The 19,095-nt window shown below is 46.7% G+C and overlaps 1 protein-coding gene across 1 annotated transcript; it reads left to right on the plus strand.

The window, feature by feature from the left end:
* The first annotated feature begins 2,493 nt into the window (after window positions 1-2,493).
* LOC136474516 (zinc finger protein ZAT1-like) lies at window positions 2,494-3,899 on the plus strand. Its single transcript, XM_066472088.1, has one exon. It carries the CDS (start codon window positions 2,589-2,591, stop codon window positions 3,603-3,605), a length of 1,017 nt encoding a protein of 338 aa, XP_066328185.1. The 5' UTR covers window positions 2,494-2,588; the 3' UTR covers window positions 3,606-3,899.
* Window positions 3,900-19,095: the final 15,196 nt, after the last annotated feature.

Genomic DNA, 19,095 nt, shown 5'->3' on the forward strand with positions numbered 1-19,095 from the left:
CCATGTTTCAAGTGATATATGCTCATGAATGGATGAATGATGCTCATGAATATGAAATGCAAGTGCAATTAGGCAAGAATAACACCAGGGGTGTTACAGCTTCATACCTCACGCGGTGAAGCGCTCACGAGGTAACCTGCTCTGATACCACTTGTAGGATCTTTGGTTAGCCTAGAGGAGGTAAATAGGCCTGTCAAAATAAATACTCAAACTTTCATCAAATTCAACCTATGACACTACCGCTCTGACCTCGTGGCACTGTCGGGCCAGAACAGCGGCACTACCGCACCTGCAGACAACTTCGAGTCACAATTCAAAATCGGTGAATGTAAACTTGAATTGAAGAAATTTCTTAGCTTCCTGCAGGTATGAGATTCACAGATCGAGAGGTAGAAGTGGTAGAAACACAACACATAAGTAGATCGACTACAAACCCTAGAAATCACCTCAACAATAATATGAGATGCAGATGATGTAAATCAAGCACAAGGTGACACGATGATTTAACCCGTGGTTCAGCTCGCCACCAAGACTTGCCTATGTCCACATTGTTGAGGTTAGCCACTAAGGCTTAGGGCTTTGTATCCCTTCCTCATTCTCAAGTCAAGAGACTCAACTCTTGAGATGATGGGTGAGTTTACTAGATTTAAGAGGTGGTTACAAACCTTCCAGGGCTGCCACACAAGTTGGCAAGCTCTACGGGCGATGCTCTAGCCGGCTAGGAGCAAAGCTCTAAGAGTAATAAACACAACCGCTGACCAAAACGTGAACCAAGTGCTGTTTTGAGTTGGGGAATCAAAGGATCTGCTCTCTAATTGAGTTTAGGACCTTTTTCTCTCAAGAATTGATGGAAAATCAAGGGAGAATGTTTGGGAGCTCAATGTCACCAATGGAGGAGAGAGAGAAGAGCACACTTCTGTTCTTGGATGAGTTGAATGAGTGGGAGAGAGAAGAGAGACGTTGATGAGGAAGGGGAAAGGTATAAGTATCCCCTGCCCCAACGGTCACTTAAGTCGCGGCAGTGCCGCAGCTCAAGTGCGGCAGTGTCTCTCTCTAGGTGCGACACTGTCGTACTAGACAAGACAGCAAGGGTAAGAGTAAAGTGTTGGTTGTCTTGGCTGAGTAACTAAGGATGTATATGTAAGCTTGAGCACTTGGTAGCACATGTTAGCTTAAGCATTGTGCCCCCCTTTATAGTACGGCTTTTCTTATACTCAAATTTAAAATATAAAAGAATTTAAACATCCTTTGAGTTTGAAGGCATCAACATTTGTAATCGGGGGCTCCTCCGTTTCATGTAATATCCTCGAATATAGATTTACTGCTTGTCATCTCGATAAATCTCATTAGTTCTCTAATTGCGTGGTCATTATCACCAAAACCCACAATTAGGGCTTGATTGCACTTTCACTATATGCTTCCCATGAAATTCCTGCGCTTCGAATGGAGTTTTGGCATACTTAGATATCCTGCCAGTCCAACGAGTTGGGCGCGTTTGGGTACATCGGTATCGCAAGTGGAGAGTATGCTAGGTGTGTGATTTTAGCTTGTATTAAAAACGAGCCTTATATATTATAACTTCTTTATCTTTTATGATGTTTAATGGCTTGAACAATTGTACTTATTAAATTTAATTTGTAACAATATGCTTATGGCTACCTAAATTGGCTATATGGAATCACATACCAATGCAATGTTTAAATGTGTATTTTAATAATAAAGGACAAAAAATGTTAATAATGGCTATCATAATGTTGTAGAAGCAATGGGAAAAATAAGGGTCTGTTTGGTTGGTCTAGTAGCTACTAAATTTAGTAGCTTTTAGTCACTTTAGTAATCTTTTAACCAAACGCTACGACTAAAAGCTACTAAAAGGGCTTTAGTCCTCTCTAGTAACTCTAGAGTTACTAAAAGTGACTAAACCGTTTAGTAGCTACTAAAGTTTAGTAGCTCGAACCAAACACACTCTGATATTCAGTAGTCTGTGAGATCAGTGCATAATCTGGCTATGCATCCTAAACATTGAGAGAGAGAGAGATTTGACCATTTGGCATCCATTTAATATGGCATCCGTTTAATATGGGATCATCGGCGCAAGCAAAACCGCAAATTGCATTCATGATTGTTTGGTAGAGGATCAAAACTTATTTTGTCTAGCATCTATACATACATATATATATGGTCTAGCATCTTTGGTGCAAATATAAGGCATTATTAGTTGTGAATTGTGATAATTCCATATGTACACAGGAGCAGATGGCCCGGTCCTAAAAAACTGGAAGCAATTCAAGCCGTCAAAGCAGCAAAAATATCTCTGCTTGACTGCTTCGATTTGCATGAGCCAAGCATCACCAACGCCCTCACCGCGATTGAAGGTGTCAACGAGGAAAGAAAAATAAATTTTGAAGAAATGAAAGGGAAAAATCCTGAAAAGAAAAATAAATAGGAAAGAGAAGCTTGCTGTTCCGCAATATTCTTAACTACCCCCGCAGCTCTCTCGCTCGCTCACGCTCTCTCTCCTCACCATTTTCGCTCCTGCCTGCCGAGAGCTCACCGAGAGCTCCGAAAGGCGCAAGCTCTCTCTCGCCATGGCGAAGAACACATGCAAGCTCTGCTCCCGCCGCTTCGCCAGTCCCCGCGCCCTCGCCGGGCACATGCGCTCTCATTCCATAGCCAGAGCTCAGGCGGCGGCGGCGGCGGCGGCGGCTGCGAAGCAGCAGATCTCCTCGGCGTCCTCCGCGTCGACCTCCTTCGCCGCCGCCGCCGACGAGGACGTCGGCCTCAAGACGCCCGCTTCCACCTACGGGCTCCGGGAGAATCCGAAGCGCAGCCTTCGCGTGGCCGATGCCGCCTTCTCGGATCGCGAGAGCGAGGCCGAGTCCACCCCGCCGCACACCAAGCGCGTGAACGCCGCGGCCGTCTGGGGCGAGCCCGAACCGGCGAGCTCGCTGTCAGAGGTCTCAACCCCGGAGGACGTGGCGCTATCCCTCATGATGCTCTCCCGCGACTCCTGGCCGTCGGCTGTACTCGCCGAGGACGACGACGGGAGCGACGACGGCTACGCGCCGCCCCCCGCCCCGCCACTCCTGCGGGCCCCGGCGCCGGGGCCCGTAGAGAAGCGGACGCAGTTCCAGTGCGTCGCATGCAAGAAGCTGTTCCGCTCCTACCAGGCGCTCGGCGGCCACCGCGCCAGCAACGTGCGCGGCGGCAGGGGCGGCTGCCGCGCGCCTCCCGTGGCCCCGGCTCCGGCTCCTCGCCTGCAGCCCCAGCCGCCGCTGTCGCCATTGCCGGAGCACAGTGACGGGGACGAGGACGAGGACATGGATATGGATGCAAAGCAGCAGCCGCGCGAGTGCCCCCACTGCTACCGCGTGGTCTCCTCGGGCCAGGCTCTCGCGGGGCACAAGCGGTCCCATGTGTGTGGCGCCGCGGCCGCGGCGTCGCTTGCCAGCACGGGCACCGGCACCGCCTCCACCACCTCAGCCGCCACTCCTCCGTCCCCGATCAACAACAGTCCCTGCATGATCGATCTGAACGTGGCGCCGCCGTCCGAGGAGGTGGAGCTCTCTGCCGTGTCAGATCCCCACTTCAATCCAGGCGCTTGAAGCAGGCTGATTAGAGCCATCATCCTGGATGATTCCGTCGCCGGAGGCAATTCAGGGTGAGCATCGTCAGGGAGATAAAGGTAAAGAAAAGAAAAGAAAAACGGAGGTGAAGAAAAGAAACATCTTTTGTAGGTTATAATGGCAGCTTGCTCATCGTTTTTCTATTCCATTTGGTTTGTGATTACAATGTTCTTCGTCGTTGCTGTTAATTTCGTTTCCTGTTTGAAGCGACTGGATTATATGGAATACATATATGTAGATTATCAGTAATTTGGTATTGAGCAACTAGCAAAGCTGGGGCTGGTTCTAGGCCTGTTGATCCAAATGCAGCTGCATTCTCGGTAGGAGTACTCCGTATGCTATTGCTATCCTTGCCAGAGTCCATGCTATCCATGGCATGAGCTGCATTGAACGCTGCTACTACGCTAGCATCAGCAGAAGCAAAAAGCTCCATGGATTATACTAGCAATGTAGGAGTAGACGAAGAGGAGCAAGCAGCAGCTTGCTTTTCCACTGACGAGAAGCACAGAAGCAGCATACAGTAGACAGTGTTGAAAGCCACACCGGCAACGCCTAGCACCACCACCGCAACTTTGTTTTGTTCTGCTGCTGCCTTTTTCTCTCTTTTGCCTTCTGGCTTGGCAGCAGCGCCCTGCCACACCCCACCTGCATGCGCCGTTCCTTCCACTGCCGGTATGAACAGCGCCTCGTGCCGTGCCCCCCTCCCCCTGCCTGCTTCCATTGCAGCCCCGCTCGCTAACTGTTCGCACTCGCACCCTGCTCTGTCTCCCTCTGCAAGTGGGTCCGGATCACGGTCGCTTTGTATCCTGTATGCATTGATTGCGTACGTAGACCAGACACGGATACGGTGTGCCAGAATACAGTATAATAATACTACTACGACTACGACCATTGTGCTACTTTGCAGAGATATTGCCACTATATATAGTATAATAGTACTACTAGCAGTATTCGTGTACGACTAGGACCATGGTCCTCCACATTTGGCGGCAGGCGGTTAGAGCCCCGGCGAATTTGGCAGGTGGGGACGGTCATTATCTAGCGAGATTGTTAACACAGAGTGATTAGCGCGTGGTTTACTGGGCCCTTGTTTAGTTCACCAAAACTCTCCACTTTGACACTATGTAAAAAGAAGATTCTCCGTCACATCAAACTTGCGGTACATGTATGAAGTACTAAATGTTGACGAAATTAAAAATTAATTGCACAGTTTAATTGTACTTTGCGAGACGAACGTTTTGAGCCTAATTAGTACAATTATTACCAAATAAAATAAAACGCTACAGTGTCGCGAATTCAGCCGGCGCCGAATCTGACCGGAACTAAACGCGGCCGGGTACGCGCAGCATTCTGACTCGCTCACGTGGGCCCACCGCAGCTGCCTGCCTGCCGTATCGGGGGATCCTGGGAAAGCTGGAGAGGCGCACGACCCGAGGCGGATCGAGCGCGCGAAACAGTTGTTGCACGCACGGCTGGGCGCATCTGTGGGGTGATGGGCGGATGACGACTGGGCCAGGCCTGCGCCAGGTGGGCGTTGGCCACTGGGGGCACGAACCCGGTGAACGCCGGGACGGACGGGACGTGGTGGGGCCGGAATAAAGCGCGGGAGTGGGGCGCGCGTGACGTGGTGGAGGCACCGTCGTGGCCGTCAGATTCTGATTGGATGAGCCCTGATGGCGACGCGAGTCCTGGGCTTTTGGGCTGCGTCCCTGTCAGGCGTTGAGCCACCGTCGTCTCTCATCGCCATCCACCAGTCGCCCGGCTGTGTACTGCCGCAGTTGCTCACTGTTCCGTACTGCTGCCTGTCTTCGAAGCAATACAGGATACAGTAGGCTGCACTCCACGAGTCATTCCATTTGTCCCCGGGAAGAAGTTACCTCCGTCCGGAGGAGCTAATTCTAGATTTATCTCTAGTCAATTTCCAATATTTAGTCAAGTTTATAAAATAAAAAAAAAATATATAACAAAAAAATCAATGTGAAATATATATTTTATGATGATGAAAGTTTACGTTTTGTGTCATCTGTTCTAATAAGCTTTAGAATCAGAGACATACGCTGTTATAACTCTTATGAATATGGATTGTGAGTTCAGATCACAAACATGATAATAAAGTAAGTAGGACCCTAAACTCTAATCCATTACATTTTTACTCTTAGTGAAACCAACCGGGACTCATGCTCCGGAGAGTGAAGGGACACAGAAGAGAGAGTGCGATGGACCATCTCTTTTTATATTTTTTTTGGAAAATTTTGCTCTTTAATATTATATTATTACATTATAAGATATAGATGTAGATTACTAATATTGATAATTATATTGATCAAGCTCAAAGTGGTTTTACTCTATACCATGCTCGGATCATATTCTTTTCTGGACGAAGAAACCCCATACATAGAAAGGATATAATTCTAGTAATTTAAACAAGACTTCAAATTTAAGTTAACATATAAAATTATATCGATATTTATCATATTAAATAATTATCAGGTGGTTGGCTAGAACATATTTTTTATAATATAACTGTTTGAAGCCATAAACATCCATAATATTTTCAGTTAGGTGAGTCAAACTTACTCCCTCCATCCCAAATTGTAAGTCATTCCAAGAATCTTGGAGAGTCAAAGCTTCTCAAGTTTAACTAAAATTATAAAAAAAATTACAAAAATTTATGACATCAAATAGATATACTATAAAAATATAATTAACAAAGAATCTATTAGTACTTAGTTGGTATCATAAATGTTATTATCTTATTATATAAAATTGGTCAAACTTGAGATGCTTTGACTCTTCAAGATTCTTGGAATGACTTATAATTTGGGATGGAGGGAGTAAGATATAGGTTTGCACGTTTCCGGGGATAAAGATAGTAGAATTCAGCAAAGTTCTGGCAGTTTTTGTTTCTCGCCGATCGTCCGTGCTCGAAAGTAACGTGGACGGGTCGCGGTCTGTGGCAGGAAGGAACGAGAGTACTCCGATCAACGGTTTCACTTTTGCTCGATCGGCCGTGTCTAGCGAGTGCTCGAACCGCGGTGCATTGCTGCGTGTCCTGGTCCGGGCCGTTGCCAGTGCAATTTCTGCATCCCGGTGGTCGGTGGAAATCTCCCGTGGAGAGCCGGACCGGAGAATTCTTGCGCTGGTAGTATAGTGGCGTCTAGCGAAAGTGCACGTACGGGCTGGCCGGCCTGGTAGAGCTAACGCCTACCAACCTGTCACCAATCTCTGTAGTTTTCTCTAGTCCAGCTCCAGCAAATGCAGTGTGTGCTGTGTAGGTGCTGGGCAGGTTCCATACATGCATGCGTGACTCGACCGGTTTGTTTTTGTAAAGTAGCTCACACAGGTCGCATGCCATAGTGACTGCTATAGTGGAGTCTGATCGTTCTTCCAGTGCTAGCTTAGCCAGATGATAATGTGATAGACATATATAGTACCATAGCATTAGCATGACAACTTCATTTTAGGGGGTATTTGTTGCCCCTCCTAAACTGTAGTCGTTGTCCCATCGGATGCTTGGACATATGCATGGAGTATTAAATATAGATTAATTATGAAATTAATTACATAGTTTGCGACACGAATTTTTTGAGCCTAATTAGTCCATGATCGACAATGTTTGCTACAGTAAACATGGCTAATGACGGATTAATTAGACCTAAAAATTCATCTAGTGGAGTACTGACGGATTATATAATTTATTTTTTTATTAGTATCCGAACACCCTATACACTGTCCTCCTGACATATCTCCTAAATTTTAGAAACACCCCTCAGATGAATTGCGATTTTGTCAATATAGATAGTACAATACAGTGTGTATTTTTCCGCGAGAAAAGAGAACAATGCAATACTAGCACGCAGAGAGTCGGCAGTACTACTGCTGGAGTACAACGATTCAAGAGAGCTAGGCTAGGATGTGATGGACTGATCTGATGGATGTAGCCTGGCCATTAATGGGCTTCCTCCGTGTGATGGATCGAGCGAGCAGGGGGGGAGAAGTGGAGGTGGAGCACAGCACGAGCACAGTGTCCAGCTCCTGTCCTGCCCGCGCGCCCTGCTCACATGGTTAGCGGCCTCTGCACGAAGGGAAGCCGTGAAGGCTGCGGGGCCGGTGGGACACATCAGTGAATCACTTCAGTACGTTGTCACGCTTTCGCCGTCTCCCTCTCGACGTTGGGACTTGGGACGCCAGGCACCACGCAGGCACGCACTACCGCCCGTAGGTCCACAGGGACACGCACTTGCTAGACAAGGGCCTCGTTTAGATTACAAATTTTTGTAATCAGAACATCGTAATACGTTTCGTTTGTATTTGATAAACTTTGTCCGATCAACTAACTAGGCTCAAAAGATTCGTCTTGTGATTTACATTTATTAGCGACCCTAGGTCTAGAAAACACGATACTTTACAGTGCCGTGGCACGGGCGTCTCAGTTATGGCCGGGTACTGTATCAGACCGATCCCTTCTACCATCGGATATTCTCGTGGTTATTCCTTCCAACCGTTGGATGTTCTTATAGCCGTCTATACCATGTTGACTGTAGCTGATGAAAAATCATTTTATGAAATCAGCCCCTCACTCACCCGTGGTGACCGCCATCTTCGCTTAGCTTATAAACTCTATTTTTTAGATTAACGAATAATATTTTTCTCTCATAACAAATCAGCCAACGGTACTTTCAGCCATGACTTATCAGTCAAACGAACATGACAAATGCTTAGACGCGGAAGCCCCGTCCCGAGATGCGCGCACTTAACTACTCTTGCGCACTGTCTTTGCAACATCCACCCGTGCTCTGTGTCATCGCTGACGCCCCACCCTCTGCGCCACCGCTGCCATCCCCACCCGCCCTCTACGTCGTCGTCGCTGTCGCCGCACCCACACACCCAGCCTATGCGCCACCGCTACCGCGCGCCTTCCGCCCTCTACGTTGTCACTACCCCTCGTGCCGCCCCTACCCCACACCTCTATGATCCGTTGCCCAGCTTTGCGTTGCCGAGGAGCCACACACCAGTAACCTCCACGCACCGACGAGCCTCCATTCGCCGAAGTAGTAAAGAGATGTTGCGTTAAAAGCGCATGTTGCAAACGCATGTTGCAAATGTTTTAGGTGTTTCAGAGGTATTTTTGCAAGTGTTTTATATCGATGTTGCAAAAGTAGATCGGGATGTTGTATATGTTGCAATGGTTATACACGTATGTTTAGTGTATGTTGCAAATGTTTCACCTGTTTCAGACGTATGTTGCAAGTGTTTCATCTAGATGTTGCAAAGGTAGAACATGATATTGCATATGTGCAAGACATCGGGGGCATGGCAGGGATGGGCGCGGCAGGGACGGGCGTGGAGGGGAATGGGGCGCAGCGGGGGACGGAGCGTGGGTGGGGAATGGCGGTGGGGTGGGAATGGGCCACCGCGAGTGATGCGAGCGCGCTTCGTTCTTTTACATGGGGACAGACACACTCCAGCGCTCTAATCGTTTTCTGTTGCGAGTTACGAATATGTGAAATCAGATAGCGTTAGAGGTTGGGAGTTGCGTCTGAACGCGTGATGGGCCAGACGTTCGGGCGCTAACTACCCCGTTTTCATACGCTCTAGCCGCCAATTCGTTTGCCTCGTCCTGCTCCACGCTTGATCGCTACCTTTGGCTTTAGCCACCAACCGCCACTCACTAAGTTGCCATTTAATTTGTCAATTCCCTCCTCGCCCCTGTTCCCCAATGTCTTCTTCCTTTTTGTCAAGCAGCCTGTTTGTTGGTCGGTTTCTGGTCTGATAAGTCCGGTTGGTGTTGGTTTGTTGTGAGAGAAAAAATATTATTGACTGGCTGATAAGTCCTGGTTGAAACCAACAAACGAACAGGCTGAAGGTCTCTCTTCATGATATCTCCCGGTAGCGGCACGACACACAACTTCAGTTGGGCTCAGGCTACCGTGCCCATGTTGCCGGCATGGCATGTCGACCTGGCATATCACGGCAGGCCATTGGTGCATATAGCAAGGTCGTGCTCACGGGGAGTCAACTAATGATCTCAAATTTAACTATGTTTATAAAAAGTAGTATCAACATTTGTATCTCGGAATAGGTTTGCTATCAAAATATATAACGTGAACGATCTAATGTTGCTTATCTGGTATCATAAATATTAGTATTTTTTTTGTATATATTTGGTGGGAGTTCAAAATTATTTGACTTCTCAGAATGCCCGTACCTTTATTTTATTTATTTATTTATTTATTGCTTCGGGCATCACTTCATACATTACAACTGTCGATGCCAATTTCTCCCAGGTGCCTAGCAATTAACGGAGAATATTTTCTTGTATTCGGTGAGAGAAGAGAAGGTTTTGCCGTTAGATGAAAGATGTCAATTTCTCTCGCTTGCCTAGCAATTAAAGAAGAATATTTTCTTGTATCCAGTGAGAGAAGAGAAGGTTTTGATATTAGATCAAAGAGAGTATTTCCTCCGTTTCAAAATAAGCGTCATTCTCAATTGCTTATGACGGAACGACCAACACTGAGTGCCCCCGCAAAGGATATTCCATAGATCGAAGCATTTTCGTTCGTTTTGGCGGATGAAAGGAAACAGACTTGGAACCATACATGCATTGATGCATTTGCATGTGTATTTTACCTCCCAATTGCTACCACGGCCATGCTGCAGCCTAAAGGATGAGAACACTGGATGCACATTCATCTGTACGTTCCGAGTTCTGTCAGGGATAACTCATGGTTGGCCGTCATATGGGCCCTGGGCCTTGGCCTAGGCAAGCAGTCGCCTAGATCGCCGGACGTCTTCTACAACTCCAAGAGCACAGGAGCAGTAGGGGGGAATCCATTGAATGAATTATCTGAAATAGAATACTTGTTCCTTTCAGTTTACTGGTTCTTCTTCTCTAAGCGCGTGTTTAGTGGACTGAATTTTGGAATTTGGGCTACTGTAGCACTTTTGTTTTTATTTGGTAATTAGTGTTCAATCATGGACTAATTAGGCTCAAAACGTTCGTCTCGCAATTTCCAACCAAACTGTGTAATTAGTTTTTTTTGTCTACATTTAATGCTCCATGCACGTATCGTAAGATTCGATGTGATAGGTACTGTAGCCTCTTTTGGGAAAAAATTTTGGAACTAAATAAGGGCTAGCTCTTTCTTCTTCCACTGTACCCGGTTCCGGCTTCTCTCTCCGATTCCTCTGCTTCTAGACCTCTCTCTCCCTGAGGTCTTGTACCCTGCTTCCTCTGAATCAAGTTATCTGTTAGCCAGTCTATTGGGTTGCTAACAAGTTCTGTAATAACTCTGCTAGCAGCTAGCGGAACACTGGATAGTGTACTCCTACGGCAAGCGGCATGCATGCTTGCTCTTCTGGTCTACTCCTATAAACGACAAAACTGGGACAGCGACGGGTTAGCGACGCTGGAATCGGCAAAGCACAGCAAAAGCAGGAAGCATCTCTGATCAGGCTTGGGAAGGGGAAGGAATGCAGCAGCAGAACTTGGAAGGATTCCGTCTTGAATTGGACACCAATGCTCTCAGCAGGAAATAATCAGACTCGTCAGTCGTCAAGTCTGCTCTGACGAATCGAGTACCTGACCGTGCTCACACACCGCTCTCAGGCTCTCTCAACTCAGCTACTGAGCTACCACTACTCATACCACTCCCTCCGTCCTAACACATACTCCTTTGTCTGGGACGTAACCACTTTTTACTTACGTCCATAATATAAGGAGTGCTCTCTCTAAATACACGCACCATCGATGCAGGGTTGAGAGAGAGAATTAAATGCGTTTTTGGTCTTTAAAGCTGAGGTGGTTACGCCTTTATCCGGGACTGAGGGAGTACTCAGCAGTCAGCTACTCCGTATGAGACGACAAAGCGATGCATGTGCCTGCTTCGGTGCTGCGTTGCTGGCTTGCTGCTGCTTGGATGCATCGTAGGAGTAGGAGTACAGAGCAGGCGTACAGACTGAGAGAACGCATCGTAGTTTCGTTTCTGAACGTCGTGGTTGTCGAGTCACCAGTGCCAGGCGCTCTCGTCACTGGATATGAAAGATCGAGACTGCGAAGACGGAGTAGGCAGGCGGGTGCAGGGCCTCTTCGCCTGATATTAAATCCAAGCTAATTTATTTTAAAAAAAATACCGTAGATTTTAGCTGATAAGCCGACTGATAAGTTCAAACGAACAGACTTACGGTACAATACCTTACTCCGCCTTAAAAAAAAAATGGTACTCCCTCTGTCCCCTGAAAGAACGTAAATCAAGATTAGCGTAGTCGTTAGGCATTTACCTTTACTCTATCATTTTAGAAACTAAACAACGGTAACATTCTGAAATGTTCTTTTCTAGGATGAATAGAATATAATAGTTTTTAGACATATAGTGGTATTTTTACTAGGTGGGTCATGGAAAAAGTTGATTTCAAATCTACGTTTACAATTTTTTCTGAGAAATATTCGAAATTCAGCAATACATTTATCTTGGGAAGGAGTGAGTATACAGTCAACAGGCTATCATCATTGCTCTAGCCTCTAGGCAATGACAAAACGCTGCCCGGATGCCACTCATGCAAGGTATACACTACTAGTAGTATCGTATACTACTACTTACGAATTCGTATCTGTCACAGCACGAGCAGGAGGAAGTGCCATCGCGCGTCGACCACGGTCCACCTATTTGTCATGGACCGGGCTACCAATGGCTATGGCCCGATGGCTAGGTTCATCTGGGGATGGGCCTACTTATGGACTGAAAGGAGGCCCAGCAATACGAAGAGAAGCACCAAGCAATGCGAAGAGCAGCAGGCATCCAGCAATGCCCCTGTGTAGCTTCACTGGTTCAGTTCAGGCAATCCATCTTTCTTTTTCAGTTCAGAAGCAGTAACCAGAGTTTGAGCTGCCTCATTTTCGGTAGTTTCAGCTGGTCTGTAGCTTTTCTTCCGGTGCTATCTCTCAGCACCGATCCTTCCGGTGCCTCTTCTCTCGGTTTTGTTAGCTCTAGTTCGGAGTTCGTTCAGTTTCTCGTGCTCGCTGCTATTGGTGAACGGACTACGTGTCTCAAATGCGTGGTTCAGCAGCAGCTCTCGAGCTAAGGCCCTCCGCAGTGGTGCAGTAGTGCCAAAGAAAAAAACGGACCCCATATCCTGTTGGCATCACTCTTCGTAGGCCACAGTGGATACATACAGAAGGCATCACTTCATGGGACCCTCAAGTAAGAGAAAAGGGAAATAAAAAAAGAAACAAGAAGTCATGCACAGTTGAGATGTGACGGCTGAGGTGAATGGGTGGCCAAAGAAATATTATTTTATTTCTTAAGCGTCAGTTGGCACCTGTGCACGTACTTGATGCGCTCTCCGTTTTTTCGGCACCACTCAAAGTTAGCCTCGCTTGCTGCAACGTAGAGAGCGATGCCAGGATCAACTTTTCTCTATCCTGGCACCGCTCGGAGCACACATTGTGGACGGCCTAAATGTTGGATTGAATTATTCAGCCTATTCGGGAGGCCGTATCATATCGTGGATTATTTACTGCTGGCTGGTTTGGTGTGAGAGAAAAACACTGTTCCTGGCTGGAAATTTACGATCATTTACGAGCAAGCGAACAGGCTGATTATCTAGCTTGTGAAACGTTTTTGGCCAGCTACAGTATCCATTCTTTGATTACGTATTGTTTTTGCGTGACAGTTTGTCTCACTGATTTGACTTTCGCTTGAGCTACTTTTTAGTTATGGAACAATGTTTTCCTCTTCTAACATTTCGACATAAACATCAGCATAAGCCAAATTTCAGCATAAGCGAACAGGGTGATCTTTCGAGCACCATCACGTCATTTTTGTCCCATCACTAGCTGTTGGCGTCGAGCTCTGGTGGCGTTGCATTGTGTTAGCTGTACTCTGAACAAACAGTCTGCTATCTTGTGTTTTGACTATTCAGTGAGAGAAATAATCTTGGTCTTATTCAGTTCAGTTCACCTGCAGCTTGTATTGTTCTTCCCAATTGGCTCTTTGTTTAATATTTGCTTGCTCATTAGAGCTTTTGTTAGCCAGGTTTTTAGTGACTAATTTAATACGTGCTTTGCCGTTTTGCTTCCTCACAACTTTAAGAAGTTTCTAACTGTTCCTTGGATCGTTTTGCTACGGTACAACCTTTGCCTCTAACGAAGTAAGAGTTCGAATAAATCACAGCCGTTGAATTTTGGAACATATTAGATAATTAAATAATCAAATAATCAAGAAAAAATGTTGGCTATATCTGTGCGCCGCTTTACTTGCCATATCTGACATGGGAGCATGCACGCTAGTTATGGCACGTATGCTGTCTGCATCAGACGCGCATCTACGGCAACGAATTCTTTACTTGATTATTATCTCTTATTTCTTAATTTGAATGTGACTTAGAGATGGATATGCGTATGGATCCTCATTGCATTATGTGAGTAATATATGTCAAAATTTAAATACAGTCACGATCGTACAAATATTCGTATGTGTATATGTGTATGATATCTCACGTAATACTACACGCTTCTGTGTATGTGCAGCTAATCACTATGTTGCAAAAATAATTGGAATGGTCACTTGTCATTAACTCATTATAGTATATTACATATAATGCAACTAACGTATATTTTTTCCCCATAATATGTCTTGTTAGGGTATATACTATTATGTTGTGATACATTTACACCGGTCACGTTACAATATTTTCATATAAAATAACTATAATGGTAGGGTTCCATATTTTTTGACAAATTTGTCACGTACAAAAATAATATGGTTACATGCATGCTTTTTTCGTAGTTACCAATGCACGTTCGGCTCGTTCACATTAATTAAGAAATGTTAAAAAAGAAGTCACCATAGATGTCACGTCCAAATAAAAATTAATGCTAATCAAATTATGTCATATACAAAGTTGCAAAATAAAAAGATTTACGATATCTAATAATAGATCACGCATGCATCAATTATATCTATAAAAAAGATTTTTTATCTAAAACTTTTTCCTTATTTATCCTACTCTACAAAATTAAAAAATTAAAAAATATATATATTTCAACTATTACCTCATATGAAGTAATACATGATATCAACCCTCCAATCTAATTAAATGAACGTAGCAAGGCCCTTGACATATGTGATCGTGACAATTAGAACAGAGACGTGTTGGGTTATAAACGAGATATAGGCCAAGTTCTTCTCGTCAAAGAATTTCAATCGGCTCCCATTCATCCACTCTGATGGCAATTTCGGTCCTTCAGAAATTAATTATATTCTACCAACAACAGATAAGGACTCAAAACTATATCAGCAGATAAAGCAGCTTGCTATGATTGATCCTCGCTAGTAATTAGGATGAGAGAAGAAGTGCAGCAGCTTTGCCATCTCCGGGAACATGCGAGTTGGACGGTAGTCTTGGTTGAGGCAGACGACAGTAGCCATCGCTTCTAGCACGAGCTGCCGTATATGCATGTAATCATGGTCATCGGCTCACACGAGAGTAGGAGACTTGTACCTGTACATGTGTGGCTACTGGCTGTGGCCAGTGGTCACTGGTCACCAAGTATACATGCCGAGAGACGACGACGTACCTTGCGGTCCGGCAGCGTCGCGATCAAGTGCTCCATGAGCATCCGCACACCTTGATCAAGTGCCATGTTTGTTTGGGCTTATCTGGCTGAAAAGCCATTGACTGATTTGATGTAAGAAAAAAATATTGTTCGTTGGCTGAAAAAGTACGACTTATAATCCAAACAAGCTTAAGCCAACAGGGTGGTGGACAACCCTCACCATGACGACGAACATGGCACCGCGCTGAAGAATATATAAGCATCCATGCAAGTATACAATGCAAAGCGTGTAAGAAATTTTGATCGCACAAAAAAACGTGTAAAATTCTTCGATAAAATCATAAAAAGGATCTGCTACTGCTGCATATATTCACATGCGCCGATGCGTGTACCTTCAGTAGCGCGAAGTACTTTACGTTCAACTCCGAGAGCGCCATGGCACGGCCCTGAGCGCACGATCGAGCCCGTGCAGACGCCCAGGTTTGCAACCATCTCTTGACGACCTGGTTGTATATATTGCATATATGCATGGTTACCGATTTACTTACCGTACGTAACAGTACGGATCAGGGGTTTGGAAATGAATAACGAGAGACAGTATAACACAATCTGGTAATTGTGTACACTATATATACGTGCTTAATGAAAGAGTAGGATTAGGGAATACTCAATGTATTACTGTGTATGATCAGCGTTTACATATATAGGCATTGTGGGAGGCCAGGCAGGCCCACACGTCATATTACATTCCAACACTCCACCACAGTCTGAACTGGAAGCACCGCGAACATTGAGACTGGACCTAAACTCCGTGAACACGGACGTCGGCAAACCTTTGGTGAAGATGTCGGCGTACTGGGACGAAGTGGGAACGTGCAGGACGCGGACTTCACCGAGGGCGACTCGTTCTCTAACGAAGTGCAGGTCGATCTCAATATGCTTGGTTCGCTGATGCTGAACCAGGTTGGTGGAGAGGTAAACGGCGCTGACATTATCGCAGTAGACCACTGTAGCACGACGGAGTGGGCAGCGAAGCTCTATCAGAAGTTGGCGCAACCAGTAGGCTTCGGCAACTCCATTCGCGACTGCTCGATATTCCGCCTCTGCACTGGACCGAGACACTGTAGGCTGACGCTTAGACGACCAGGAGATGAGATTGTCCCCGAGAAACACCGCATAACCCGAGGTGGATTTGCGTGTGTCAGGACAGCCCGCCCAATCTGCATCGGTGTAGACAGTGAGATCAGCTGGAGAGGTCCGATGGAGGTGTAGACCGAGATCCAATGTACCTTGAAGGTACCGGAGAATGCGCTTCAGAGCGCTCAAATGAGGTTCTCGGGGGTCATGCATGTACAGGCAGACCTGTTGAACAGCATACACAATGTCTGGTCTGGTGAAGGTGGGGTACTGAAGAGCCCCGGCAAGACTGCGATACTGACTTGGATCAACAACTGAAACACCATCAGCAGAAAGCTTAGAGTGAGTGTCCACGGGAGTGCTGCTTGGCTTGCAGTGACTCATACCGGCGCGGTCCAGAATGTCCAGCATGTACTGTCGCTGAGAGAGAAATAAACTGTCACCTCTGCGCTGAACACTGACACCCAGAAAATTGTGAAGAGGCCCCATGTCTGTCATGGAGAATTCCTAGCGAAGTGCTGCGATAATCCGATGGAGAAGACTCGGAGACGACGCAGTGAGAACAATGTCATCAACATAAAGTAAAAGAAAAGCCATGTCAGCACATTTGCAGTAGATGAACAACGACGTGTCGGACTTGGCCTCAACAAACCCGAGTGAGGTAATGTGAGAAGCGAAGCGACTGTGCCAGGTGTGAGGAGCTTGCTTCAACCCATAGAGTGACTTGTTCAGGCGACAAACATAATTGGGCTTGGAGGAGTCGACAAACCCAGTCGGCTGTGCGCAGTAGACTATCTCAGTCAAAGTGCCATGAAGAAATGCATTCTTCACATCAAGCTGGTGAATCGGCCAGGAGCGAGACAGTGCCAAAGTGAGTACCATCTGGATGGTTGCTAGCTTGACAACTAGACTGAAGGTCTCATCATAATCAATGCCCGGACGCTGTGTGAAACCGCGGAGCACCCACCGGGCTTTGTAGCAGTCAAGAGAGCCATCGGACTTGAACTTGTGACGAAAAACCCACTTGCCGGTGATGAGGTTGATGCCAGGAGGGCGAGGCACCAAGGTCCAGGTGTCGTTTGCCTGCAAGGCTCCAAACTCGGCCTGCATAGCAAGACGCCAGGCCGGATCCGAAAGAGCGGCACGGACGAACAAAGGTACTGGAGTGGTAGCCGCAACAGTCGTGTGGAGATTAAGGTGATCCACGGGTTGCCGAAAACCGTCCTTGCCACGGGTGCGCATGATGTGCGCATTAGTGACAGGAACGATCGCCTCCGGAGTCGTCATGGTTGTGCGGCCGGTGGTCTAGCCAGCGCCGCTGGCAACAACCTAGGACGCTTAGTCTACAGGGGCAGCAGCACCAACCGGACTGGTGGAAGTAGCGCCACCTGAGGGGGCCACGGGAGTACCTAACATCGTGTCAGGCACCGCACCGCCGGCGGGAGAGGCGCCAGGGGTCCTAGGTGCGGCATCCATGCCGCCAGGGAGACGAGTACCTACAGGCACAGCTCTTGGCCACATAGGCGAAGAGGAATCGTCAGCATCATCCAAAAATGCAAGTGTGTTTGGGTCCTAGGGGGTGGTGGACATCTCGGAGAATGGAAACAAAGTCTCATCGAATATAACGTGACAGAAGACAATGATCCGATTGAAATGAAGATCGAGACATCGATATCCTTTGTGATCGGATGAGTACCCAAGGAAAACACACAAGGAGGAGCGAGGTGATAATTTATGTGGAGATGTGGACGAGAGGTTGGGATAGCAGGCACAGCCAAAAACTCAAAGGTGAGTGTAGGAAGGCTGTGTGCCGTAAAGGGCGAAGAAAGGGGTGCGGCCATCTAGGGTTTTGGTGGGGTGACAATTGAGAAGGTAGGTGGCAGTGTGGAGTGAGTCAGTCCAATAAACCGGAGGAAGGCTGGCCTGAAATAGAAGGGACCGCACGATGTTGTTCACGGTGCGAAGGGTGCGCTCAACACGTTCGTTCTGCTGAGAGGTGTATGGGCACGACATTCGAAAGACGACTCCATGAGTGAGGAAAAACATGCGGGCCGAGGAGTGGTCAAACTCGCGGCCGTTGTCGCACTGAGCTGCCTTGATGGTGGAGTCGAACTGCGTGCGCACATATGAGAAAAAGTTAGAAAGGACACTGAAAGTATCGGACTTGAGACGTAATGGGAACGTCCAGGTGTAATGAGCGCAGTCATCAAGAATGACTAAATAATATTTATAGCCTGACACACTAACAACTGGAGAATTCTAAAGATCACAATGTATTAAATCGAAAGGATGTGCAGCGCGAGAGTGTGACACACTAAAAGGTAGGCGCACATGGCGACCTAGCTGACAGGCATGACAAACATGATCAATATGGCACTTATTACATGAAATAACATTGGAACTAATAAGCTTGGAAAGAGCCGCATGTCCGAGATGACCAAGGCGACGATGCCAGAGTGAGGTGGATGACACGGTGGCAGCGAGGGCAGTAGGAGTGCTGGGAAGAATGGGTAGAGGTCACCCGTGCTATTGCACCTGGTGATCACGCTCCGTGTTTGAAGGTCCTTCATAGAGAGGCCAAATGGGTGAAACTCAATGGAACAATTATTATCAGTGGTGAAACGACGTACGAAAATCAAATTCTTAGTAATGTTTGGTGACACTAAAACATTAGAAAGAACAAGAGGACGTCGTGTGGTGGAGAATGAGTGTGACCCAATAGATGTAACGGGAAGCGAAGCTCCATTACCAACAATGATAGATGAAGGACTAGAT

The sequence above is a fragment of the Miscanthus floridulus genome, chromosome 8, assembly GCF_019320115.1.
Source record: "Miscanthus floridulus cultivar M001 chromosome 8, ASM1932011v1, whole genome shotgun sequence".
Classification (NCBI taxonomy): domain Eukaryota; kingdom Viridiplantae; phylum Streptophyta; class Magnoliopsida; order Poales; family Poaceae; genus Miscanthus; species Miscanthus floridulus.